Source organism: Mirounga leonina, unplaced genomic scaffold (assembly GCF_011800145.1).
Source record: "Mirounga leonina isolate KUSES-001 unplaced genomic scaffold, KU_Mleo_1.0 Mir_53, whole genome shotgun sequence".
NCBI lineage: Eukaryota > Metazoa > Chordata > Mammalia > Carnivora > Phocidae > Mirounga > Mirounga leonina.
In genome coordinates this window covers 99,058,992-99,085,696 of record NW_023270807.1, presented here as the reverse complement: position 1 = coordinate 99,085,696, position 26,705 = coordinate 99,058,992, and the positions used below count along the sequence as shown (strand labels likewise).

The 26,705-nt window shown below is 44.1% G+C and overlaps 1 protein-coding gene across 2 annotated transcripts in view; it reads right to left on the bottom strand.

The window, feature by feature from the left end:
- Positions 1-25,154, bottom strand: part of UST (uronyl 2-sulfotransferase) — a 331,118-nt gene extending 305,964 nt beyond the window's left edge. Inside the window, exon 1 of one of the 2 annotated variants that reach the window (XM_034990976.1) lies at positions 24,685-25,154. In XM_034990976.1, coding sequence (XP_034846867.1) covers positions 24,685-24,931 — 247 coding nt within the window. In that variant the 5' untranslated portion in view covers positions 24,932-25,154. The remainder of the gene's footprint in view (positions 1-24,684) is intronic. The other variant, XM_034990975.1, reaches the window with a different exon arrangement.
- Between the last annotated feature and the right edge of the window lie 1,551 nt (positions 25,155-26,705).

Below are 26,705 nucleotides of genomic sequence, written 5' to 3'. Positions count from 1 at the left end.
TTGAGATGAGGGAAATTTGCCCTATTAATTTAGCCAAAAGAAACAAGAACAAGTCTCTGAAATTCACATCTCCTTTAAAAATGCAGAAAAGAAAATATAAATAAATGTTTCAGCTCCGAGTTTCTCCAAGTTAAAAAAGAGAGAGAGAGAGAGAATTAAAGATATATGTCTTGTTCTCCTGGAGTTCCAAGTATGAAATTCGTATTTCATCAAGTGTAGATAATTAATTGTGACATCATCAAAATAGTTCCCATATCTGGGATTCTTTTCCAATAAGGTTAAAACTATGGCCAACTCCCCTTCATTGCCAAAGGCTGACAACAGACCCGTGCATGGTCTGGAGTAAGATTGCTTCTGTTAAAGTCCTGCATCTACACTTACCCCGCCAAATTACTCAACATCTCTAAGCCTCAGCTTGTCCATCAGTAAAATGGAGTTCTCATAACTCACAGGATTTTGTGAAGTTCAAATGAAATAAAGGACATAGCAACAGAGCTCAGAGTAGGTAATCAATTAACAGTAGAATTTTTTTTCCACCAGACTCTAAGTGCTTTGAAGCCCCCTGGCACACAGTAGGTGTTCAATAAATATTTTTAAATAAATGAATACATCAGTACAATTTAAATTCAATAAAATTCCAATTTAATAGTATCTGTATTGCATTTTCCCTGCTAAGCACTCATATGACACAAGATGCTGTAACAAATCAAAAAAGATGTGTGAGACATAGTCCCTGCCTTGCCATCAAAAAATTTACAAACATAATTGAAATAAAGTGTATGGCACAGTTAAATAGGCATCCAATAAAAGTTGGTGGTATCAAGTTAACACCTATCCGCTGCTGCCCCCCCACCACCCACCACCACCAAATGAAACACGATTTTGACTGTGATAGTGAAAAAAGAAATGATGTGCTATTTATAATCCCTGCGGCTTCTAAGAAACCGGCAACTAAAGTTTCGCTGACTGAAGGGATGGGTGTGGGGCTGTCACTTTGGAAGGGCTTGGAGAAGAGTTAAAATGTTCCAAATGAGATCAAACAACCTCACAGAAACTTGCATGGCTTAATTTTTTTGTTTTTAACCTAGGGTGTAACTCAGAACAAAGACAGGTTGGGGAGGTGGGGTGGGGGGTATAGAAGCAGCAAGAAGGGGTACGGAAGATGGATGGAGGGATCTGGTTTCCCCTGCCCCCCCCCCCCCCGGCAAACAGATGTGAAACCAGGACATATCTCCATGTGCAGCCAGGCTCCCAGTTCCCAAGACTTGGTAATAGCCTCTGGTGTCCAGGACAAGGAAACCTCTGAATACATCATAGGATTCATTTCAGCTATGTGCTTTCTCAACAGAATTCCAAGTGTTAGAACAGCAAGGACTAGTGTATTCTGTGATGGTTGTCAAGCTTTTATGCTCACAATTACCTCCATAAGAATTCTGAAATTGCCCTACCACACTTTAAGTTAACATCCAGAACTTTTCATCGTATGTTTAAAAAAGCTGCAAGGGATATAATTTCCAGCAAGATACATATTAACATTTTTAAATAAAACAATTATATCATTTCATACATATATCCAACAGAATACACACACACACGCGTTATCTACTCTTGTGAATATAAAAATTTGCTTCCTATAAAGTTGGGATGTGTGTGTGTGTGTTGTGTGTGATATGTATAGAGGGAGGTTCACAGTGAATTTACTGAAGCTTAAGTCTCAGGAGCCTTTAAAGCTGCATAAATAAACTTATTAGCAATAAACTCACTTGGTCACACATCTTTGTACAATCTGCAAAGGTAAGCTGCTTAAGCAATTAGTTACGACCACTGTCTCTTTCCACTCTTAACTTCTTCCTCATACACCCTCTCGAACTGGATGACATTGTGTTGGTTGGGCATTTTTTTTTTTTAAAGATTTTTATTTATTTATTTGACAGAGAAAGACACAGCGAGAGAGGGACACAAGCAAGGGGAGTGGGAGAGGGAGAAGCAGGCTTCCGGCTGAGCAGGGAGCCCGATGCGGGACTCGATCCCAGGACCCTGGGACCATGACCTGAGCCGAAGGCAGACACTTAACGACTGAGCCACCCAGGCGCCCGGTTGGGCATTTTTAACTCATAATTTTTTACCCTTTTTCCTTTTAAAAAAAAAATCTTAAATTTGTACAGTATTCAAGCCCCACAAAAAACTGGCAGAGAACGGTAAATACTAGATTGAGACACTAGTTACTTAGGTAGGGAGAGATCAAGAAAGAGTGGGAGAGAATAACACAGTAATATTTAAATCACTCTCAGTATTGGAAAATCCTTGTTAGAGGCAAGACCATTATGAAGGAAGGATGGGGAAGACAGGGAAGAGGGAGGATTGGCAGGCTTTTCTTCCATTCGCTCATTCTCCAGTAACTTGTATCTCCATTCCACTCCCCCCCCAAATATTTGTTCTAACAGAATATATTTTTATGTTTGAGAATATTTTCCATCATTCCATTCTCTTTTCTACAATAAAAATATGTGTGTAAATTGAGATTTATTTTTAAAATTTTCCTGTGACCACAATGCTCTTATAGTACAAAAAATATATTCTGAGTTGAGTTATTATTAAGATTACCTTTGGTTCACAACTGATCAAGGCGACATAAAGATTTTTACAAATTTCACAAATAATGATTAAAAAGCCCAAGTAAAACTTGATTGAAAATGCATCTACTCTATTGCTATTTTTCATTTTAATAATATGAACACTGAGAAACTTCGTTCACATAAATTAGTAGATAGGGATGGGAGAGTTCTATTATAGTGATGTTGCTCACTTCTTTATAATGTCTCTCTAAATCCCACAGTAATCTGTTGATCACCTACGGGAAGAAATCACTTGATTTCTTGAATAATTTGATTCCTTGGTAACTTGAACTCCTTCACTTTGGTTGAAAGCCAAGAACTGAAACCACCTGATTCACAGAAGGATTTGTTACCTGCACTAGTCACGCACTTTATCAACACCAGCCTTCTGCATTCTTCCTTAAGCACCTGGCCGTGTTGGGCAACCAGCGCCGTGTGATTCAGGCAAAGCTCTCTACGAAGCGGGCGAGTGGGGAGGGCCTGGAGGGTGAATGAGTGGAAAAGGAGAGCCAGCATTGCAAGTTCTCAGGGAGCTCAATTCGAGAAAAGAATAACTGGGCAGCTGACAACGGAGAATTTGATTCTCTCTGACAATCCCTGGTCAATACCCTGTGGAAAGTCTTTGTATGCACAGTGCCCAAAGGTGTACAAAACCCTAGTCCAAGGTGCCACAGAATCCTACACCAGGCATTGGCGCAAATTCACAAATTTGCTCTCCCATCTCTCCCTCCTATTGTCCTTTTCAAAAGGGAAAAATAGAAAAATGTCTACGTATGTCCTGTAAAAATAATTAAACAAAATGTCACCCAATGGAAAGGACATGAATTCACCTTTTCCGATGTACTAAAAAATCTGAGGCTTCTGGTGTTTCCATTTCCATTTGAAAAATAAATTAGACTTTTAATATGTATATCGTGTCTTATTCCAAATATGGAAAAAATGACCATTTTCTAATTCATATTAACGTACGTGAAATTAAAAGGTATGGAAATTATAATTGACATACTTTACAACTGATCATAATATCCTTTGTTTTTGTCAAAGTTCCTCATACGTTTTTGTGAAATCATGTATCCAAGAGTGTCTAAAATATGGCAAGACTAATAAAAGTTTGCTGAATTGGAAAATATTATTATTATTATCATTATTATTATTATTTCAAAAGCTACAGAAGAAAAGCTAGGAAAATGAACTCCATTCTCTCACTGACAATTGGAAGTATACTAGATATTTTTTTTTTAAAAAGTCCTTCAAGGCATCAAGTGTCTTAGGCATTCAAAATATGTTTATTCAGAATTCTCTGAGAAAGATTCTGGCCCAGATCTCAGCTGCCAGGTGAGAAATAACGCTGAGAGTCTGGGAGGGTCCCATACAAGGCTCAGCCCTCCACCAAGCCCAGAAGATCTGAGCTGCCCTACAAGGGCAGGTGAATGAACCAGAACATTGCTCTGCGCAAACTCACTCACCCACACTGGATTTCTGTGCCTCAGCACTTAACATTATTCAACTGACTACTCTCCTGTTCCTGCCAAACACAAGGCTGAAGAAATTGATACTTGAGAGAAACAATCAGAGCCATGGTCAATACCCATTGCTCTGTCTTTTCTCAACACATAAACCTACTGAAAAGCAAGACACCTAAACTAAACAGACAAGACATCTAAACAGCTCAGCTCCCCAGGGAAATGCCATTGCCGACCTGTGATTTTCTATTATGCCTTTCACTTTCACAAAGGGCCGATGAATGGCACAGCCTCATGAAGAACAGGTCATTTTCTGGGGAAAAAAACAAACACTGTAGAAGGTATTGTCCAATATAATACTCTTAAGATCAAATAAATTTCTCCTTTAATTTGAAGGCAGGAAAAGAGAGGAGACCTTTTCCCAATGAACAGGTATGTTTCTTATACAGATAAAGATGACATGACACATTTCATTCCCTTTTTGCCTTGGCCCCCAGAAAATTCAGATATACATTTAATGTACAGCTACAAAAAGTCTCTCGCTCTGGGTACATTTATAATTACCCTAATAAGCATATATTTCCCAAAAAGTGCCAGCCCCTGGGCAAGTGTAGACAAGTTTGGGGCACAGAGCACCCACTTGAGCTTTTTATCCTTCACCTCTTCCCTAAAAAGATGTCCTGCAATTCAAGTGGCTGAAGGACTACCTACCCACCCACCACCATCAGCATAGTTCTATTTTTTTTATGACCTAAACCCCTTTCCTCCAGCTGTGTTTTAACAAGATTAGAGATTTTGAAACTGGTTTCTGGTGAAAAACAAGCACAAACAAAACTAGACCATTTTGCTTGAAACCTCCAAGAGCAAGTGGCAGCAGAGGGAGGCCCATGTGTCCTCCAGCAGGGGCTGAAAGGGCTGAACTGCTTTATGAAAAGCTACACTCAAAATGCAAGAGCAGGGACGCCTGGGTGGCTCAGTCGGCTAAGCGTCTGCCTTCGGCTCAGGTCATGGTCCCGGGGTCCTGGGATCGAGCCCCGCATCGGGCTCCCTGCCCAGCGGGAAGTCTGCTTCTCCCTCTCCCTCTGCTCCTCCCCCCCCGCTCTCTCTCTCTCTCAAATAAATAAATAAAATCTTTTCTAAAAAAGGAAAAAAAGCAAGACCACCAGCCCTAGCATACAGGACTTAAGGCAAGACATAAGTGGAGTCACTTCTAAAGAAACTTCAATAAGGCTACAGAGAAAATAAGCTCGCTGCACTCAGTGAACAATCATTTTTAAAACAGTGAAAAATGAGAGCCTAAACGCTAACTTGATCTACAACAAAATGGCATAATCAAAGTTACTGAAATAAATGAAATATAAATTCAAGATATGGTAGAGAATATCTTAATAAAAAGGCAGTGGGGATTTTTCTTCCCATTTTAGCTAATCAGAGAAAATAAACCATCAGCTTGTAGAACCCTATCATAACAGGAAAACAGTGGCAAGGAGGCAAATCGACATGAATCTATTAGACTAAATAAATACCTGCAGGATAAGAATTAAGTTGACTTTCCTGTCAAACTTTCTTTATCAAGATTAAAACTACTTTGAAAGTTCTCGTAAAAAGAGTTAGAAAAATACTTCAGTGCTTTTGTTGAAATCTGCTTCCATAGGCATGGAGTAAAGAGGACAAGATCCCTGGGACGTGAGCAGACCTGGACCAGATGCAGAGCACCTCCTCTCCCCACCCCCCGAACTGAGCGACCCAGGGCCCTTCATGCATCTCTGGACTCAGGTTCCTCATCTGCAAAGTGAGCTTACCACCCATCACGTGGGAGAGTAAAAAAACAGGTGTGATAATACTTGGGCAAGTACTTTATGAACTTTAAAGGCTATTCAAATCTGAAGACCATTCCAGGCAAATGCTTAGACTCTTACATGGCATTCTGTCTCCAGAATCTTCATGAATAACAAATCCACTATCACCCTGCTGTCTAAAACTGTTCAGTGGTTTCCACCACTGCACGCCAGTTAGTGCAACATACAAGTGCCTTCACAATCTAACCTTTTCCCCTAGGAGCCTCCCTTGTAGCAAATCCCACTCACTGTCCCCCTGGCACAATCTCTCAGCAGCCACCCTATATTCTCTCGGAGTACCCACAGGTGCCACGATTTGCCCACTGGCCTGCCCTTGCAAGTGCTACTCCTTCTGTTTGGAATGCCCCTTTCCCACATCTCTGCCCAGTAAACTCCTATTTACACGTCAACGCCCAGCTCCAGTGTCACCTCTTCCATGAAGCCCTCTCATAATCTAATTTTTCCCTCCCCTGTGCTCCCCAAGCATGTGAATGAATCTCTTTTAGCACAAATATATGCATGAAAATGATGAATTTATACATCCGTATCAGAGACTATACTAGCAGCTCTTGGGAGAACTTTTGTGTCTCTAGCACACAAATTTTGAAAACAATATTGAAAAAATTAAAAACTTATCAAATGATCATGGGGTTAAGTGTTTTTAGAACTTCTAATCATCAAACTACTCTTTGTAAGTTAAAGTGAAACAGCCAGAGGTCTTAGGACATACCAAAAAAAAAAAAATCTTTGTTTAGTCCTTTAGGAAAATAGGGAAAGAGTAAAAAGATCCAGGAGATTAAAATGTAATTTACATTATCTTAGGAGGTCTTCTTCCCACAGAAAACTGTGACAGAGAGAGCAGAACTATATACACAACAAATAACCCTGTGTGTGAAAGCCGAAAGGCAGAATTTTGATGTGTTGGTTTGTTTGAAGACACAACACACATACACACATCCCGCAGTTAAGTAACCTCCCTCCTGCTCCTACACGCCAGAGTGCCACCTGCTCTGGCCAGGCTTCTGCTTCTAGTTAAAGTGAGGATGGGTATTGGCAGATATAAATGCAAATTGTCATAGGATTCCAGGCAGCACAGTACCAGATAGCATTCTCTTTATAATCTGCTGGCAGTTGTTCTAGAACAGAAAGAGTCCCTCTAAAGTTCCAACGGAGATTCAGAGAGGTTAAGTGAATTACCCAAGGTCACACAGCTGCAGAGCGGCAATGCCAGGGCTCAAACAGAGGACTTCTGATTGGAAGCCCAGTACTCTGTTACACCACACCGCCTCCTGAAATACTCAGCATCCTGTTAAAGGCAAGTTCACAGTCGCAACATGATTTCCTGAAAAGAGAATGCAGCTCTGCTAGACCATATGGTTGGCCTTTAAATGTCCGTGTTTTCAAATTGTGATCCCTTGAGTTTTATAAACATTTAAAAGAATAACAACCCACGGGAACTAAGTAACTTATTGTCATCTAGCTGCTTATAAAAAGAGTGCTAACATGAATGCTGTCCCCATGACCGAAATGCTGCAAAGGGCTGAGGGCTGGTAGAGCCAGGCTGTCCTTAAGGAGATCCACCCTCAGCTAAATTTCCAGCCAAACTGAAAAGGGTGCATGTGGCTTCAGGAGGCTCATTGTTAGCTCTCAGTAAGAGGCCCAGGAAGAATCCAAGAGGCTGAGACTCATAAATTTGCCCAATCCTGCAACCGAGCAACTCAGGCAGGGCAGGCAAAGAGAGCGGTCGTGTCTGCCTAGCCGGAGCGCAAGCAGCTATGCGATGCGCGGACACACAAACAGTTCTGTCCAGGAACAATTGTAGTGGCTGGACAGAGGAGCCCCACGCTCAAAGGTACAGCTGGGAGACACTGTGGAGGGAGAGGCCCAGCCACTGGATTGTAGAACTATAGAGAAGGACTGGATGGCCCCTGAATCCCTCCCACCTCCGAAAGTGTGGGATTAGATGGCAAACGGGGGTTTCGAAGCCTCTAAAAAGCATTAAGGTCAAATCAGTTCATCTCAATGTTTGACAAATTAAGTTACTGTTCAAGAATGACAACATTCAAGTATGACGACTCTTTTTCCAGCTAGACTTGCAAAATCACTGAGTTTAATTTACACCAAAATAAGTGCCAAAAGGGGTGAGAAAGTGAATGATATAAGGAAACAACAAACGAACTAGAAGAAAATATACAGACTACGTACTTGATGACAGGATGTAAGGCCTTTCTAAACGTTGAACACTACATCAAAAACAAATGATGTACTATATGTTGGCTACCTGAAGAATAAAATAATAGAAAAATCTAAAAAAAAAATAAAAACAAAGATAATAAACAGAAGAATGTTAATTAGTGCACAAGAAAAATAAGAGATACTGATTTAAAAAGCCAAAGGGCAATGAAAAACCAGGAGATTATTATTTGCACATATGGGGAGGGGTTAATACTCTCCATCCCGAAAGAACTCTTACAGTTGATAAGAGAAAGGAGAACACATCTAGAGGGAAAAAAATGGGGAAGGGTAAAACTCATTCCTTAAAGAAGAAATGCATCTAGGGGCGCCTGGGTGGCTCAGTCGTTAAGCGTCTGCTTTCGGCTCAGGTCATGATCTCAGGGTCCTGGGATCGAGCCCCACGTGGGGCTCCCCGCTCAGCGGGGAGTCTGTTTCTCCCTCTCCCTCTTCCCCTGCTTGTGCTCTCTCTCAAATGAATAAATAAAATCTTAAAAAACTTGGGGAGTTTAAAAAAAAAAAAAAGAAGAAATGCATCTTATAAACACATCTTATAAACACAGTCAAATTGTCCAATGTCACTAATATGCAAGCAGATGGGAATTAGAGCATGAGAATATCACTTTTCACCAATGGAATGGGTGAAGAGTTTTATGATATCATATCCAGTGCTTGTCAGGGGATGAGCAAAACAGGTTACAGACTGCTGGTCAGCTACATCAAAAACCATGACAGTTTGTACAAAGAGCGATTTTAACATGGGCACACACTCTGATCCAGCAGTTCCAAGTGTTTAAGAATTTATCCAAGGGAAGTAGACAAGAGGGCAAAAGCTGAACAATGTTCATCACAGCTGTATCTAGAATCTCGAAAACTGGAAAGAGGCTAAATACGAAAAAGGCTCTGCTACAGGAATCACGGAACATTCACAAGCTACTCTGCTACCATGAAAACCAACCTCCTAGAAAAATGTGTGAAGGCGTGGAAGGGCCTTTGTGATACCACACGGGGAAGGACGGTGTAACCAAACCAAAGCAGTTGTGGGTAAAGCAATTAACACCCTTTTTCTTTTCTTTGTGCTTTTCTGTTTTCCAGTTTCCTCCAATAAGCATGTACTAATGGTTTTAACTATTCCTTAAAATTGTGTTGTCAAAGCATGACAACAAGTCATTCTAATTATTTGCTCTATTTACATCCAATTATTTGCTCTGGCCATAAAAAAAAAAAAATCCTTCACTGGGAGTATCTGGATAAGAGGGACTTTTGGCAATGAATTCTGATACTATGCCTTAACAACAAAATTTACAACGGTGCAGGAATCTGCAACAACTATGAAGAAACTTCATACCCAACACCAGTTGTTTGATTTCCAATGCTTATTAACAAACTTGACATGAAGTCAAAATCTGTACATTCACAAATCTCCAAACAGCCTACATTTCAATACTGTGGATTACAGAGATTAAAAGGAAAAAAAAAACAACAGACATTTTAAATTTGAATCATATAAGTGTGTGATTCTCACTTAAGAAAAATCTAGTGTTCTTAAATTTGAACAATCAAATTGGTGAATGAAAGTTCAATTAAAAAGAAGTTTATGGGGGCACCTGGCTGGCTCAGTCAGTGGAACATGTGACTCATGATCTTAGGGTTTTTAGTTCGAGCCCCATTGCAGAAATTACTTAAAAATAAAATCTTTAAAAAAAGAAGAATTTTATAAAATGTTTAAATGCACAGCTCTTTAGTGGGCTGGGCTGTACCTTGACTCATGGGTCTGTTTACAAGTATTAATTAGGTCCTAGAAATGCTGCAGCGTAGACCCTTGCTACTCAAAGTGTGATCCTCCAACCGGAGGGCGGGAGCATGCTGGTGACGCCTGGGAACTTCTTGGAAATGCAGAATCCCAGGCCCCGCCGGAGATCTACTGCACCGGAATCTACAGTTTAACCGACTCCCAGGTGATCTGAATGCCATTCAAGTTTGAGATGAGCTGGTGTGAAGAAGCCAAAAGCTAAAGGGTTATGTCACAACCAAATAAACAATTTTAGATTAAGTGAAGCCATCCCTAAATAGCACTGTAAGAGGACTTAATGCACACATCAAACTGCTGTGCCTTGTATCTGCTTCGGTAGTTCTCTACCTTGCTTGCATATTAGAATTACCTGGGAGCTTTTAACAAATACAGGTGCCCAGGCCCCAGCCTGGTATGAATGAAAATCAGCATTTTCCAAAGCTCTCCAGGTAATTCTATTGTGCAGCCAGACTTAAGAGCTTGAGACTGGCATAAACAGGGCCTTAACCAAAGAAATCATCAGCCTCTCCACAGCCAGGCACAAATACTGCTTCTACTCTCCTCTGGTAGCTTCCCACAGGCCCCTATTCATCCCTCTCTATGTTTAGCCTCAGTCTTTCTCTGCCCTTCCAAGCAGAAGGCAGCCCCCTGAGTGCAGTGTTATTGGTCACGGTATCTCCTCTACCCAGCACCTCAGTAGAGTTTGATGAATATTTGTTGAAGGAACAAGATAGAAGCAAGAGAGGGTGACTGCCAAGCCAAATGTGAAGGAGGGTGGGATATGAAAGCAGTCGGAAAACACATGTTCTGTGATCCTTTAAGTCTCATTGATGTGAAACTTCCATGAAGTATAAGCTTTGTGGGCGGAGCACCTGGGTGGCTCAGTCCTTAAACATCTGTCTTCGGCTCGGGTCATGGTCCCAGGATCCTGGGATCGAGCCCCGCATCGGGCTCCCTGCTCAGCGGGAAGCCTGCTTCTCCCTCTCCCATTCTCTCGCTGTGTCTCTCTCTGTCAAATAAATAAATTAAATCTTAAAAAAAAAAAAAAAAAAAGGCCTTGTGGGCAAGACTGACTCCGAAATGAACAAGAGGTCAACCTATCATTCCAACAAGGTGGCCAAGAAAAAAATCTGGACAAAGGGGGTTATGTTGTCAAACAGCAATGCATTATGCCATAAAAGCAATGAAAGGCAAAAATAGAAGCCCTCCTGGTAACCTAAGGCTGTTCTAGTGGGTCCTCCCTCCAAGCTAGGGGAGCACACTCGCCAACACGCCTAAAACACACTCTCCATGCCAGAGTTCAGTCCAGAAACAGAGAGGCACTCCTGTGACCGCGTACATTTCACAACACAGGCTCACAGAACTGAGGCGCCTCTCCCCCGCCGAATGGAACAGGGCAGTAAGGCGCAAGAATGCTTGAATAAAGTCTTTTCCAAATGCACTTGAGAAGTTCATTATCAAACTACAAGCTTAGGAGACTCAAATATCATCGCTAAATGGTAAGTCTACATATCCTTTGCCCAAGGGAAAAAGGTAATAAAAAGAGGTTATGGATCCTAACAAATCCTTCCTTCTCCCTCGCTTTAATTTCTGGAAAACTCTTCATCTCACAGCATGACTAGAAGAACATAACCACAAATACTTGAGACTCCGTAAGGCCTTGGATCTCTGCTGGGCCAGCTAACAAGGGCAGCCTTTAGAATTCGGAAAAGCCCAAGCAAAGAAAATAATACGGCCTCACTCCTGTCATCTGCTAAGGCAAACTAAAGACGCTGCACTGTTTGGTTTTTGTATTTGCGTAGCTTTCCAGAATCCTCTGCTCCATTTTCACCTTCGGGTCCTGTGCAGCTCTTGAGAGTAGCCCCTGTGAAACTGTCCCGGAGAGCACACAGCAAGTCTCAGGAGTAACCAACGGTACCCTCTCGACTGCTTCACCCGGCATCCTCCTCGGAGGTTATGTCAACACTCTCCTCTGGGTAGGTCTTCAGCACAAGAAGTCCTCGCTTGACCTGCTAAGAGGCGACCACACCACAGCCCCCAGGCCAGTAGGACGGGAGATGCGAGCGTGCCCGCACCCCAGCTGTGCAGACACCTCACCTCCGTGCTCAGCCCTGCCCTGACTTCCCTGCCAACTGTCACTTTCTGTTTCCTTCCCCGCCTGGTAAAAATAACTTCCTCTTCCAGTGTCTAAATCTGTATGTGATTTTACACACATTTTCTGGCACATCGTTGGCTGAATTTTGACACTAAAGCAGAATGAAATCGCAAGAAATCTGCAATCACATTTCTGTAGAACTCCAACCAGATGAGTCAGTTTCACTTGTTTTTTCCAGATATTGAGAAAATACTCCCAGGAAAAGATGCTGCATTCTGTGAGCGTGTGACGTCGGTTCCTTCTGCCCTGCTTCTTACAGACTCAGCAAAGCATCCGTGATGCAGAGAGGCCGCGAAGGAGGGAGGCAGAGCAGGCTGCCGGGCGCGATTGGGGGTTAACGGTGTGTGGGTTCCCTGGCTGCGCTGCTGAGTGTGGAGAGGGTGCCTCAGTGAGCAGACCACCCAACACAAATGTGACACCAAAAACACGGCAAGACTTCTGTCTCTAGGGCCTGAGTCAGGGCTCCCGAGAACTGCCCCCGGCTCCCCTCCCCTGTCATAACTAAGCAACACTGATGGATGGGATGTGGCGGTCATTCTCAGAAGAAGGCGGGTTAGAAGAGACTCCCTTCTGATAGTGACTCCTCTCCGCAAAGCTGGCTCGTGAGCAGAGAGAACTGGAAGTTTCCTCAGTTCTACAGGCCAGCGAAGGGCCCCAGAGACAGAGGCAAGTGGTTAAGGTACATAAGAGAATGGAGGCCATTCGGTCTTCTCGTATGCTTGCTGGTCAGCTGTATTTCCTCTTCTATGAACTGCCTGCTCATATTCTTTCCCCTTTTATCTCACAAATTATTTCTCTTGTTTATTGATTTATTAAACATTTAAATAGCTGCATATTAATCCCATTTCCTAGAGAAACACCTGTCCCCAGTCTGGGTCTTTTGCCTTGTGTATGGGGTGCCATTGTTCAGAAAGTTCTACTTTTACAGTCATTTTTTTCCTTTGCTGTTTGCTATATCTGAAGGTGACTTCAGATGAGGAACTACTGGGATCTACATCTATTTTTCTGGAAAATATTTATGGGGGGCGCATGACAGCATCTTCATATCTTCAATCCTCTGAAAGATGATACAGTCCAATGGACTATTCTGTGTAACTTCCAGAAGAACTAGCAGAAGCAGACGGAAGTAGCTCGCCACACCGTGAAGAACTCCCTTGGCTACTGGAGCTGTCCCCGAGAGAAAGGGGTGGCCGGGAGCAGGGAGCTGGCGAGAGGTTGTGAGAATCTTCCTTGAACCACGGAGCTTTCATATTCCTACTTGTTTTCCTTCTTTCTTCCTATCACATTGTTAGACTCCGAATTCTAGAAAGACATGTCTTACTCTGCTTCCTCTCTCTCTCTGTCTGCCTTCCTAGGGACATTCTGTTTCCCACAACTTCTGGAACGAGATTCTCCCATTATTGTCCAGACAGGCTGTGGCAAATTGGTGATGTTGGGGGAGTGGTGCCAATTTTAATGAAGACAAAGCAACAAAAACAGCAAACAAACAAACAAACAACTATGATTAAGACTTTGAAAATAATGGCCTAAAAAGTTCTTGTGTATTCCACTTGCCTTAGTCACTTGACTCCTACAGTCTTTTAAATAGGTATTTGGGGCCAAAGGAAAGAGCCTTACTGTTTTAGTTGCTACAGTTAAATGGCTTATCTCTTTCAACACATGAATTTTATAAGTAGGCAGGACTTGGGGCACCTGGGTGGCTCAGTCAGTTAAGTGTCTGACTCTTGATTTTGGCTCAGGTCATGATCTCATGGCCGTGAGATTGAGCCCTGCATTGGGCTCTGTGCTCAGCACGGAGTCTGCTTGTCCCACTCCCTCTGCTCACGTGCTCCCTCTCTCTCTCTCTCTCTCTCTCTATATATATATATATATGTATATACATATATATAATAAACAAATAAATAAAAAATCTTAAAAAAAAAAAGAGTAGGTAGGACCTTAGAAAACACCTAATGCAGTGATTCTAAAGAGAAAAGAGACAGCGTCTCCTGGGGCTACATATAAAAGTCACCTAGAGAATCTCTTTAAAGAACCCCAAATCCACCCCTATTCTCCCATTCCTGGCCACTGGGACACAGTCCTAGATGGACCAGCCAGATCATACGGAAACACTGCTGCTGATAGGGGTCTTAAGAAAGAAAAACAATGGAGAATCATGGACCTAATCAAACGTCTTTGTTTTAGAGGTAAAGAAACCTAAGCCTCAGAGGCTCACGTGACTTAAGAGCACTGACCACTGACTAGTTGAGAACCCTTCCAGAACCAGGTCCCGTACCCCTCGCAGCAACCGGCACGGTTTTGTTTCTGCTTCTCCAGCGGGAAGGCATTCACGTCAAACAGCCCTCTTGTCAAAGCAGGAAGCTCTGTGCCGGAATTGCAAGGTCATGGTTTTTCTAAACAAAATTTAACTTTCTATTAAATAATGTAAAATCACCTTTGCTTTCAATTTCTCCAGGACCTGAGTGACCAACTATGGCAGATGGTAATGGCCTGTGGCTCGCACATGCGCCAGCACCCATTGAAGGTGGGGCAGGTCAAGGCAACAGGAAGAAGCAGAATATGCAAACAGAGGCAAGGTCACCAGCCTCCGGGCAAAGACAGGATCCATGACTCAGGTCCACTGCCCTGGCCCTAATCTCCAAAGGAAGGGAAGTAGAAACCAGAGAAAAGCAAGTGGCCATACTACGGGGCCTGGTAGTTCCGTCTTAAGCGGGAGAAGTTCTCACCAGCTGTCACAGGGTCTGCCTTGCATTTTGATTGCTTGGAAGGGCATGAGTTACAGACCCCCAGCCCTGTCCTCGGACAGCAGGCCATCCCAGACTGTCAGCTGCACCACACCCCCTCTGCACAACTATTTTTATTTTTACCAATGTAAGGGGGAAAGGTGTGGATAAGTTCAAGCCAGAGCAAAGCAGGCTGTGTGTTCAATGTGTTCTTTCAAGACTGTTTCCAGGAAGCAACAGAGAGAAGAAGCTGGAAGGTTGGTGTGCATATAATTAACGGGGCAAATGACTGGAACTTGTCAGCTGTTGAAGAGCCCTTGCCAATCTGAGGGTGAGGGTGATGAGATAAGCCACAAGAACACTGGTTTAGTACATTCATAGTTCTTGGTTATATTGGTGCTTTCGGTTGGAAGCCAAGCCAGGAGTGAGACTGCACATTCCACCAGGATGTGTGTTTGCATGCGTGTGTGTCCCCGTGCATGGATGTATTCGTGCCAGAAGAAAAGGGAGCCTGAGAGAAGCAAAGGACAAAGTGAGAAAATAGACATTTGTTGAATCCGAATGCCAGGCCCTGGGTTAGAGACGTATCCTATAAAACAGCACTTACCAAGCCCATCATATAGATCAAAACATCCTGAGGTTCAGAGAAGTTAAGAAAATTGCCCAGGTTCTCCCAGCTGATAAGTGGTAGTGCAGTGATTCACATCAAAATCTTTGCTCTAAAGCCTCTATTCTTTCTAATATCTGATGCTTGTGGCCCACAGGCCTTCCATGAATATTTACTGAATGACTGAACAAAAGAATTTATGTGTTTCAGAATACTTCCATTTTTATTTTCATCAAGACTATGAAAGTCATACTCACTGAGCTAGGGAAAAAAAAAATCAATGGTGTTTCCAGAAATGCAGTAGGGCTAAATGTAAATAATTACTTAAGTCACCCATCAATGAGTGAACTAAGAATTGCTTAATCAAAGCCACGACTTAAGGTGATTTTAATACCTTTCATCAAACAAGGGTCAATGGGTTTGTGCACTGACTGAGCCCTAATTGTACAGTTTCTCATTTTGCCCTTCTAGGGGCAAATCCATTTGCTCACTACTTCAAAAACCATGTCATCTTTTGGTCTCATCTCCTTAAAGACAAAAAATCATGCTGGAAATGGACTGGCTGATTTAACACAATTTGCTAGGTAAGGAAGACACTGGCTTAGAGAGAGAAATAAACAATGTGCAAACTCCCAGAACTACTCATCCGGGTTTGGAAAAATGACAAGAAACAAGAAGTCTGCACTCTAGTCATATGCAGCCAAAACTCTAGATTGAGCTCAGGTATTCTTAATCACAGGGAGAGCTCTATAAATGTAATTCCAAATCTCCACAGGGAAGAGGTGGACAATTCTCCCCATGTGCAGAGAAATCTCTACGGAACTATATGTCATAGTGGCTTTAATATCTTTGCTTGGAACAGCCACTTCAAACAGCCAGGAAGAGAAGAGTCAGGAAGAGGCAGGCCGTAGACATCACCTGAGCTTGTCTCTCCTGGCACTCCTCCCCGCGTTCTCTTCTTAAAATAGAGACCAAACGAAGCAGGATGTGGCACCCTCGTGAAGAACAGTCTGCTCAGCCAATATACTGATTCAACAGATAGTTCCTGAGGGCTTGTGCAGAGCACCCAGGAGAGGTGTCAGACTAGAGATGGACAGTACGGGAGCACCTTCCTCCTTTCCAGGAGCTTGCCCACAATCTATCACAATACGAGGTAGACTATCACAACTTCAGACGTGATCATGAACTAATCATGGGAGTTCAGAGATCATCGTTGGAATGTGAGCTTCCTAAACCATCAGCAGAGAGGCAATAACAGAAGCATAGTCATGGGATGAGACAAGAAAAATTTCCCATCTTTGGGAAATTACAGACAACTGATAGAAACCCAGAGTCAGACCAAGAGGTGTATCATACCCTCACCACTAAATAGCTATCTGGCTCCCAGGTCATTTTCAATACGAGAATGTTACAAATTATTCAAATTGAGCCTCTACCAAGCAGCATGGAATTGACTGTACCTATCTTAAAGCTTCTCATTTTGATAATACACATTTTTAAAACATACTAAAAATGTCTAACACTTTTAGAAAAACAACTAATATTTCTAAAATTCGTAAGTTAACTTACTAAAGAGAAACATATATACATAATCCTCTTCCTATATATTTGTCCTGTACGTTGTAGCAATGTGAATAAAAAATGAATTGCATACGAATTCTAATTTTATGAGAATGTTCAAGATCTCCTTGGTAGCCTTGTATTACCTTGTATAAGGAACATGATGTACCCAAATGCTTTCCCCTGCTGAGCTCATCAGCTCCATTCTAGCGAGCAAACACAGGACAAAATACTCACATCTATTGTTCTATAATCTGCTGTTCAAAACTAGCTACACTCATACTTCACACATAAATCACAGTAATCTTTGTGACATCTATCAAATGGGTTAGTGCTATCTATCCATGAAGTGTCATACATGAGAGCTAAATGTAGACAACCAAATGTTTCCTATTCAAAGTGATCCATACTGCAAACAAGACCCCCAAGATTCTTTTGAAGATAGCCTTGTTTTCGGTTAATTGTTAGGAATTTATTTAGAATTTACTATATACCCAGACACTGTACTTAGCACTTTGAAAATGACTAAAGTATGAAAATAATTTGCCCCTTGAGAAGGTACACACCTATAATATAGAAAACAACATGTAACAGTATCGTGTTTAAGCCAGTACCATCTTTTGCAACTTCAAAATAAATAGCAAAATCATGTATTTGATAGGGGTCTAGTATCCAGAATATATAAAGAACTCTTAAAACTCAAAAACAAAAACAGAACCCAATTAAAAAATGGGTGAAGGGGGGCGCCTGGGTGGCGCAGTCAGTTGAGCATCCAACTCTTGGTTTTGGCTCAGGTCGTGATCTCAGGGTCATGAGATCAAGCCCCACAACAGGTTTGTTGCTCAAGGCGGGGTCTGCTTGAGATTCTCTCTCCCTCTCCCTCTGCCCTTCCCCCATGCACTCTCTCTCTCTCTAAAATAAATAAATAAATCTTTAAAAAAAATGGGTGAAGGATGTGAATACACATTTTTCCAAAAAAGACATACAAATGACCAATAAGCACATGAAAAGATGCTCCACATCACTCATCATTAGGGAAATGCAAAACAAAAGCAAAATAAAAATATTATTTCACAACCATTAGGATGGCGATAATCAAAATAATGGAAAATAACAAGTGTTGATGAGGATGTAGAGAAGCTCAGACTCTCATACATTGCTGGTGGGGTATACAATGGTGTAGCGCCTGTGAAAAACAGCTTGGTAGTTCCTCAACAAATTAAACATAGAATTACCTTATGACCTAGCAATCCACTTCCAAGTATATATACCCCAAGGAACAGAAAATAGGTCTTCAAAAATTTGCCCACAATAGTTCATAGAAGCACTATGCGTAATAGCCAAAAGATAGAAACAACTCAAATGTCCATCAACCCATGAATGGATAAACAAAATGTGGTCTAAACCGTGGAATATTATTCAGCCATTAACAGAAATGAAGTAGGGATACATGCTACGCCATGACTGAACCATGACAACAATATGCCAAGTGAAAGAAGCCACTCACAAAAGGCCACATATTGTACAGCTTCATTTCTAGGAGAAGTCCAGAACAGGCAAATCTATAGAGACAGAATGTAGATTAGAGTTGACTTAGGGCTGAGGAGATGGAGGAATGGGGAGGTGACAACCAAAGGATATGGGGTTTCTCTTTGTGCTGATGAAAATGCTCTAACATCAACTATAGCAATGGTTGCGCTTGTCTATGAATATACTAAAAACTATAGAAAACTATTAAAGTATTCAAAACTTTAAATGTGTGAATTGTTATGGTTTCTAAATCATATCTCAATAAAACTGTTAAAAATAAAAAGCAATACTGAAATGGGCTTCATTTGGAATTTTCTTACCCAACAGTTGCTACATTTTTTTTAATTTTTGCTTTTTTTTTGTTTGTTTTTTGGTGGAATATTCGTGTTTCGGTCCCCACTTCTAAAAAATGAAAGGGTTTATGGCAATCACTGCTTAAAGCTGAGTTTTCTATAACAAAAATCAATACAGGTAAGATAACATTTATTTGTGGTCAAGTCTTAACATCTTTCAAAACAGAACCAAAAACGAAAGCAGAAAGAGCAAGTGAGGGGCATCTGGGTGGCTCAGTCGTTGAGCGTCTGCCTTTGGCTTGGGTCATGGTCCCGGGATCCTGGGATTGAGCCCCGCATCAGGCTCCCTGCCCCGCGGGAAGCCTGCTTCTCCCTCTCCCACTCCCCCTGCTTGTGTTCCCTCTCTCGCTGTGTCTCTCTCTGTCAAATAAATAAATTAAAAAAAAAAAAAAGAGCAATGATAACTTCTTACAATTCAAGCAGCCACACTCTGTCAAATAAGATGCCTTTTCATCGTCCATCGCTGCTTCTCTTCAGGACAGCTGCATGGCAAGCTAGCGTCCACCCTTGCGCTTCCCTCAGGGGAAGCAAAAGATACTATTTCTTCTGGGACCCAACAAGCTTGACCACTTTCCTTCTGGTTTCTCAAATACAAAGCCAACTAGTGTTTTAAACCTGGATTGATGACAGGGAATTTGAGGAAAGACAGTATCCAGATAATACATATTTATACGTACTTTTAAACAATTCATACTGAGACTAGTCTACATCAAAAATAGTTTACAAAGCAGAATGCTTTTCACCATTCATGCCATGTGTTTATAGAACAGTCTGCCATAGCTGAATTCCATTTTCTGTCCTTCCTCTAATACAGGGCTACTGTGTCCCCAGCCAACCCTATAAGACACATTTGCAGCTACGAACAAGAATGCCATTTTCTTTTTATGTCAACGATTTCTATTGATCACATCATATTTAATGCACTCATTTCCTAGATTGCTGTCTGGGGCCTGGAGCACTATATTTAAACAATGCCTGATGTGCAGAAGAAAAATTAAATTTGACTTTTAAGGTTTAAAGAAATGATTTTGTAACAGATCTGGAACTCTATTTTTCACATTTTCCTTTAAATTCATTTAAACCTGGAGAATTTCAAATTCGATAAAGTTCCATCTCTTTCTCTCTTGTTTTTTGACTCGAAATTGCCATGCTCATATATAATATGTATAAAGATTGGCAATTCTGAAAACTGAAATAGAAGTAGTGTATCTTCATTTAAAGTGGTATAATTTAAAAAATGGAAAGGAAAGCATGTCAATTTGAGATTGACCCAACAACTTTAGTTCCCATAAAGGCTAAATCACATATCCAAGGCTTGATGATAAATCATTAGAGTTTGCCAGTTGTATAAGATGTGTAGTAAGCCATCTGGCTTTATTCAATTTACATCAGAATAACGAGTTTTATTCCAAGTTTCTGATATTTCCACAGCTCATAAGTAATGAGACTACTGGCAGAGGCTGTATCATAACCTAATTTCTGGGGGGGGGGGGTTTACTTGATTTTTATTTGTTTTCTATAGCAAATCAAAGTCTGAATGCCACTTCAAAAAAGCAAAGAATGTCACTGAATTGGAAAAACTATGGTCCCCAAGCTTAGGGATAGCCATTTGCCAAACCCATGCATTTTACCCCTCTCTATGCTCCTGTTCTCTCTCAACCGATTTCAAGGAGGAAAAAATCAAGACCACAGTTATTCCTGCATAATCCACCCCACTCCCAATTTACTTTGTTTTTTTCAAATCCTTTGCTGCAGAAAGTACCTTTAAGGAAAACAGACTTTGCCCAGGCCCAAACAAACTAGAAAAGAAGACTGTTCGACCCAGCTTCTGTGGGAAGAGAAAGCATCATCATTGCCTCCTTCCCCTTTCTTTCTCCACTATTCCTTCTGGTCGCCAGCTCCACCCCATTCCACGCAACTCCTAACCTCGGAGAGTCTAAAGCCAGCTGCAGCTGCAGCTGTTGGCTGGTCCTTCCCTTGAAACAATGGGGCTTAAGCAACAAAGCAGATGCATTTTTAAAAGTTGAGCTGTAAAAGATGAAACCATGCATATCACCTTTAAAATACTGTCTGAATCTCCTCTCTCTCATCTCTCTTCTTTCACTCAAGTATATAGGAGGCTTCCTGAAAGTAAAGCTTTTCCCTGCAACAATGGTTCTCGACCTTCAGCCTGTATCAGAGTCACGTGGAAGACTTGCTAAAACACAGATTGCTGGGTCCTGGGCCCAGACTCTTTCATTCAGTTGGTCTGGAACGAGCCCTGAGAATCTGCATTTGTAAGAAGTTTCCAGGTGACGTTGATGCTGCAGGTCCACAGACCACACATTGAAAACTACTAGCCTAGACAAAGAACAAATTGCTAAAGGAAGACAGAAAGATCAGGAATTTAAGATTCTATTTGGTATCACCTCCGGGTGTGTGGCGCTGGGAGGGCTGAGTTCACTGGTACAGGGAGATTAATACAGGAAGGTGGAGTTAAGAGCCGACCAGCTGCTTGACTTATTTCCCTTCTCTGCTGGCCCTTTAAGACACTCAGAATAAAAGTATCAAGGAAAGCGAAATTATGCAAATACATATGATTATTTGTAGCCAGTCAGCTCTTCTGATTCCCCTTGCATCTTGGCTGCTCGTAGAGTTATGCATTAAGTGCCTGAACCGGACAGATTTGAGTTCAAATCCTGCCTTATTTGCTGTGCGTCCTTCAGCAAGTCAGTGAATCTCTGTGTTTTCATTTCTCCCACATCAAAAATGGGAACAATAGGGGCGCATTCGAGTGCTTTCATCCTTTATTTCAAAAAATGAGGCCTGATTTTTTTTACCTCATTTTTGACCTCAAAACGACTTGGTGGCTCAGTCGTTAAGCGTCTGCCTTCGGCTCAGGTCATGGTCCTGGGGTCCTGGGATTGAGCCCCGCGCCGGGCTGCGTCGGGCTCTCCGCTCCGCAGGAAGCCTGCTTCTCCCTCTCCCACTCCCCCTGCTTGTGTTCCCTCTCTCGCTGTGTCTCTCTCTGTCAAATAAATAAATAAAATCTTTAAAAAAAAAAAATGGGAACAATAGAAGCTCCCTGTAATATTGCTATGTGGACACAATTTCATTCTGCATGTGCATTTACAGGAACATACACAATGAGTGTTAGCTTTTATCGGGAATGGTCCTATCTCCTGGCTTTACTGTGAGAATATTCAATATGTTAAATATCATATGACCTATTTGATAAAAGAGGTTCAGTTATTACTGCCATAAACATCAAGTAGCTACTATGTGTAGATGTATAATATTATCTAAGTGTATTAAAATAAGTTCCTGTCAAGAAAATTTTTTGCTATAAATATTATTTTGATTTGGAAAATTTTGACTTTATATGAACTTATATTTAAGAAAAATACTTGCCTCCAAAATTGGCTAACTCAGGAAATTGAGAGGATATGTGTACTAACCACAAATTTTGTTTTGACAGACACTAAAATAATAGAATGGAGGACACAAGGGGTAAGTATTCTGCAGATACCTTGGCCTTATATTATTAAGGGTATATTTTAGACCTTCTTAAAGACCACAAGCACACTTTTCCCAAAAATCATTATATTTATGTAACAAAACAACAGGGAACAAATTTGGCCAAGGTATCCTATTTTCAGTTCACAGTGATGTCATTTTTTTCACCCATCATGTCAGTTGGAAACTGATAAGTTAGTAACAAGAGCAATGTTCGACCCATCGGTTCTTCCCAGTTCCCTGAGTGAATTCACCCTTCTACCAACTGAGCCCCCAAATTTATCAGGCCTCATTTTTTGAAATAAAGGATGAAAGCACTCGATTCTGGGAACAACACACTTTTGGCTCAATTTTCAAAAGCTTAACATGCTAGATTGTGCAGTTTCTTGGTTTTACCCCCAGTATGGCCTTTGTTCATTCCTCCTTTCAGTTTTTCCTGTCCCCAAGAAGGGATCAGAAACACCACATTTCAAGAGCTGGGTGGAGGTCTGAGATATAACCTAGTCCAGCCCCTAACTACTAATGAAAAAGCTGAGGCCCGGGAAGTCTGAGTGCCCTGCCAAGTGCTCTTGACTAAACACAGATATCCTCATTCCCCATCTACTGTGTTTTCCCTGCCCCATTGGCCTCCACATTTTGCTTAAGGGGAATTTCAACAAAGAATTCGTTATCAGATTTTATAGAGCCCTGGGCTTCCAAAACACTTCCCAATGCCAGTTAACAGTGAGATGTTGTTAACTATTAAAAGAAGAAAGAAGAAAAAGGAAAAAAAAAGTTAGCTTTGTAGCACTAGCAGGTGTCTCAGAATCTATGAAGCTATGGAGACTCCAAAATACAGAACTCAGGGAAAGAAGAGATTTGACTCCCTAATAAAAGCGCGTATTATCCCAAACCCTCTAAGAAACCAGATGCTAAGGATTGTACTCTGGAAATCTGCTTGGACAATATTTTCCTTTAATTTTCCCTAAAGCATCTTACAAAACCACAGTTCTCCAAAGTTTCTACTGAAATGGAAGCACACCTTTTAAAATCTGAGCTTCACTACATGGAAAGAGCATTATCTTATCTGCGTTTATTCAAAATGCTCCGACACATTTGTTACTTTGCTGAGGTGTTTGGTTTTTTTTTTTTTTCCTTCGAAAACAGCCTGCTATCTAGACCTGTGGCTTCTGCGACTGGGGGGCTTTTGAGGTGAAGTGTGGCAGCTTCCAGCCTACTGGAGTCTTTCCGCCCGATACGGTCCGGCGCTTCCGAGGCTTCCCTTTGCGCACCCGCTCGCGTCAGGCAGATGCCCGGGTGGCTCAGGTTCATCACCTTGGACCTTTGCGAGAAGCTGGCGCCTCCCCAGCCTCTCCCCGCGCCCCCGCAAAACCTCTTCTGGCCACGACCGGTCAGAGACTTGCAGCCTCCCTTGGCCCGGGCGCGCGCCAGCAGCGGACCGGGGACCCCGGCGTGCGCTCGCCTGGCCCTGGCACCGCCCTCCCGGCGCCCGCACCCAGCTGCGCATCCCGCCCTCTCTCTGCAGCCGCTCTTTTCTCTCTCCGGGCAACCCCCTCCTCACCTCTGCTAAAAATAGGCGGCCTCGCTTCTAAGAAACCAAGCACAAGCCCCCCACCCCCCAAAAAAAGTTCTGACTTGAGACACACGCAGCGCAGAGGATCTTCGGGTCAAAGCAGGCGACACTGCCAGCCAGGCTGACCCGCGCCCTCGGATAGCCCCGGACCCCCCGGGGGCAACTGCTTCCGCGTCCCCCTCGCTGTTGCCGAAGGCCTAGCCAGCCCAGGGTCAGCACCGAGCCCGAAAACTGCCCCTGGGCCACTGAGCCGGCGAACAGGAGGGGGACTCGCGGGGCAGAACTAGCAGAACCAAGCGGGGCGAGGAGCGAACCCCATCCCCCGCACGAGCCGGAGTGCTCACGAGACAGAGGACCACGGTCACTGACCATGCCACGGGGGGGGGGAGGGGGCCTTCCCCTCGCCGCTCCCCACACCTCCGGGCCAGAAAACACACACTCGTACACACCCACAAGCACACACGCCTGCACTCCGCCCCGGACGGGGAGGCAGAGGCGGGGAAGGTATGCGGTGCCCCGCCCGGGGTACCTGCCCCGCACGCCACCCAGGCAGCGCCTCCGCCTCGGAGCAGACGGACAGACGCGCGGGAGGAAGCCGGCACCCGGGCGTCCCACCTGGGGAGCCTCGGGGCGCCGGCGGGCGGTCGCAGCGCCACAAGTCCCCGACGCGCCCCTCTCCCCGCCCCCCCCCCCCCCCCAGCACAAGTTCGCGCGGCTCGCGCCGCCCTCGCCCGGCCCCCTTCCTTACCCAAATACTGCCGCAGGTCGAGCAGGAAGCGAGGGGGTCCCCCGCTGAGCTGATAGAAGAGGGAGCCCAGGCAGAAGACCAGCAGGGTGGCCATGCAGAAGCCGTAGTCCCGGAGGGAGAAGCGCAGGAAAGGCAGCAGGGAGACCCGGCGCTTCCAGCTGCCCAGGCCCGGAGGGGCGCCCCCCAGAGGGGCCCCATGGGGCCAGGGATCCGCGCCGCCGCCGGGATGCTGCTGCTTCTTCTTCATCGCCTGCTCCGCCGCCTCGCACAGCCTGCCCGAGCCAGGAAAAGGTCACCCATCCGCCTGCGAGGAGGAGAGCCCGGCCGGCCGGCTGCACATGGGCAGGGCCGCGCGGAGGGCAGCCCGGGTGGGGGCGGGGAGGGGCCGAAGCTGCCGGGCTCAGGAGACTTTCCTCGGCATGGTCCCCGCCGCCGCGGCCCGAGCGGCCGAGGTGCCCGGCCCCGGCTCGGCCCGCGCCCGCGCCCGCTAGCGCCCCCGCGCCCCGCGCCCCGCCGCGCCTCGGGCTCGCTCGCGGCCGCCGGGGCTCGCCTCCAGCGCCAGCGTGGACCCCCCGGCTTTGTGTCTGTCGGTCTCGGCGTGTTTTGTCCCGGTTCAGACTCCTCTAAAAGACGGCAGGGAGGAACAGGAGGCGGACACCACCCCCTCGCTCCACCTCCTTGACAGGGGTTTTCCTTCTTCTCCTCCCCTTTCCCTCTCCGGCTCTCCGCAGCCCTCTCTCCTCCCTCTTCCCTCCCTCTCGGCGCCCGGGTCTCCGGGTTTCTCCCGGGTGTCACGTTACTCCCTCTGACCGGGGGGCGAAAGGGGGGGGCGGCGATTATTCGCAACTAGGAAGAAAGTTTCTGGGTGTTTTTCTCCTTCCCCCTTTCTCTACCATCTGGCCTCAGTTTCTGCGCCACCAGCGACCTCTTGGGGGCCCTGCTGACTTCCCTCTCGTAAACAGTCCCCGGCAGGAAGAAGCACGACTTCTTTTACTATATATATATTTTTTCATTTCAGAAACTTGATTCTCCTCCTGTATCCTGAGCTGCTTACAGAAGGCCGGTAAAAAGTATTTGGGTATATGTTCAAGACTTCACTGAGCTGGTCAAAGAGCAAGTGGTGTGAATTATAATTAAACATGCCCATGGGGCCAGGCTCATCGCCCCGACTCCTGGAAGAGAAAGGGAAGAGGACGCTCTCTTCTTGCTCGCCCTAGCTCTCCAGCTTCTCCTCCACAGAGCCGCTCCTCCACGTGAGGACCGGAGAGGCAACAGGGTGGTACAGAGCCTACTCAAGGAGGTCCTTCCTCTAGCAGAGATGAAGGGGAAGGGCCCTTACATACCCATTTCAGCGTTGCCCCCTTTCCTTCCATGGGAAGCTTCTGGACGTGAAAGAACCCCCCCCCCCCCACACCGCCCCGTAGGAAGACCGAATCCAACGCAGATCCGGCGGCGGGGGGTGGGCGATGGACGAAAGGGCTGCTCCCATCACCCACACTTTCAGTAAGAATCATTTGTTGCTATGTATAGAAGCTGCACCACCTGAGGCTGAAGTGACTTGCCCGAGGACACAGAGCTCCTAGGAGTCGGGTTGGGAGCCACATTCATCATATCTGTTCCACCCTCCAGCCCTCGGTATCCTAACCACTGCACTGCACTATCTCCCAGCCAGGACCCTTTTCCCGTAATTTGCACAGTGATTGGAGGAAGAGATATAGCTCATTGAGCCCAGGCTACCTTGAGAAACGGACACCTTGGGGTTTTGGTGCCTCTCATCCTGTCACTGTAACATTCCAGTAGCAGAGGACCAGTTGCAAGGAAGAATCAGCAGCCAGGACCTCTATGATGCTAAGACTGTTTTCCTGAAAACCTTTTTAAAGGTGGGTAGCTGGAAACTTTTCTGTGGAAGATTGGGGAATGGAATCCTGAGAGCAAGAGTTTATAATTTAAGAATAATATGACTTAACTGTAATCCATATGTACCTGTCGCTCCTGATCTGAAATGAGTGAAGAAGACACAT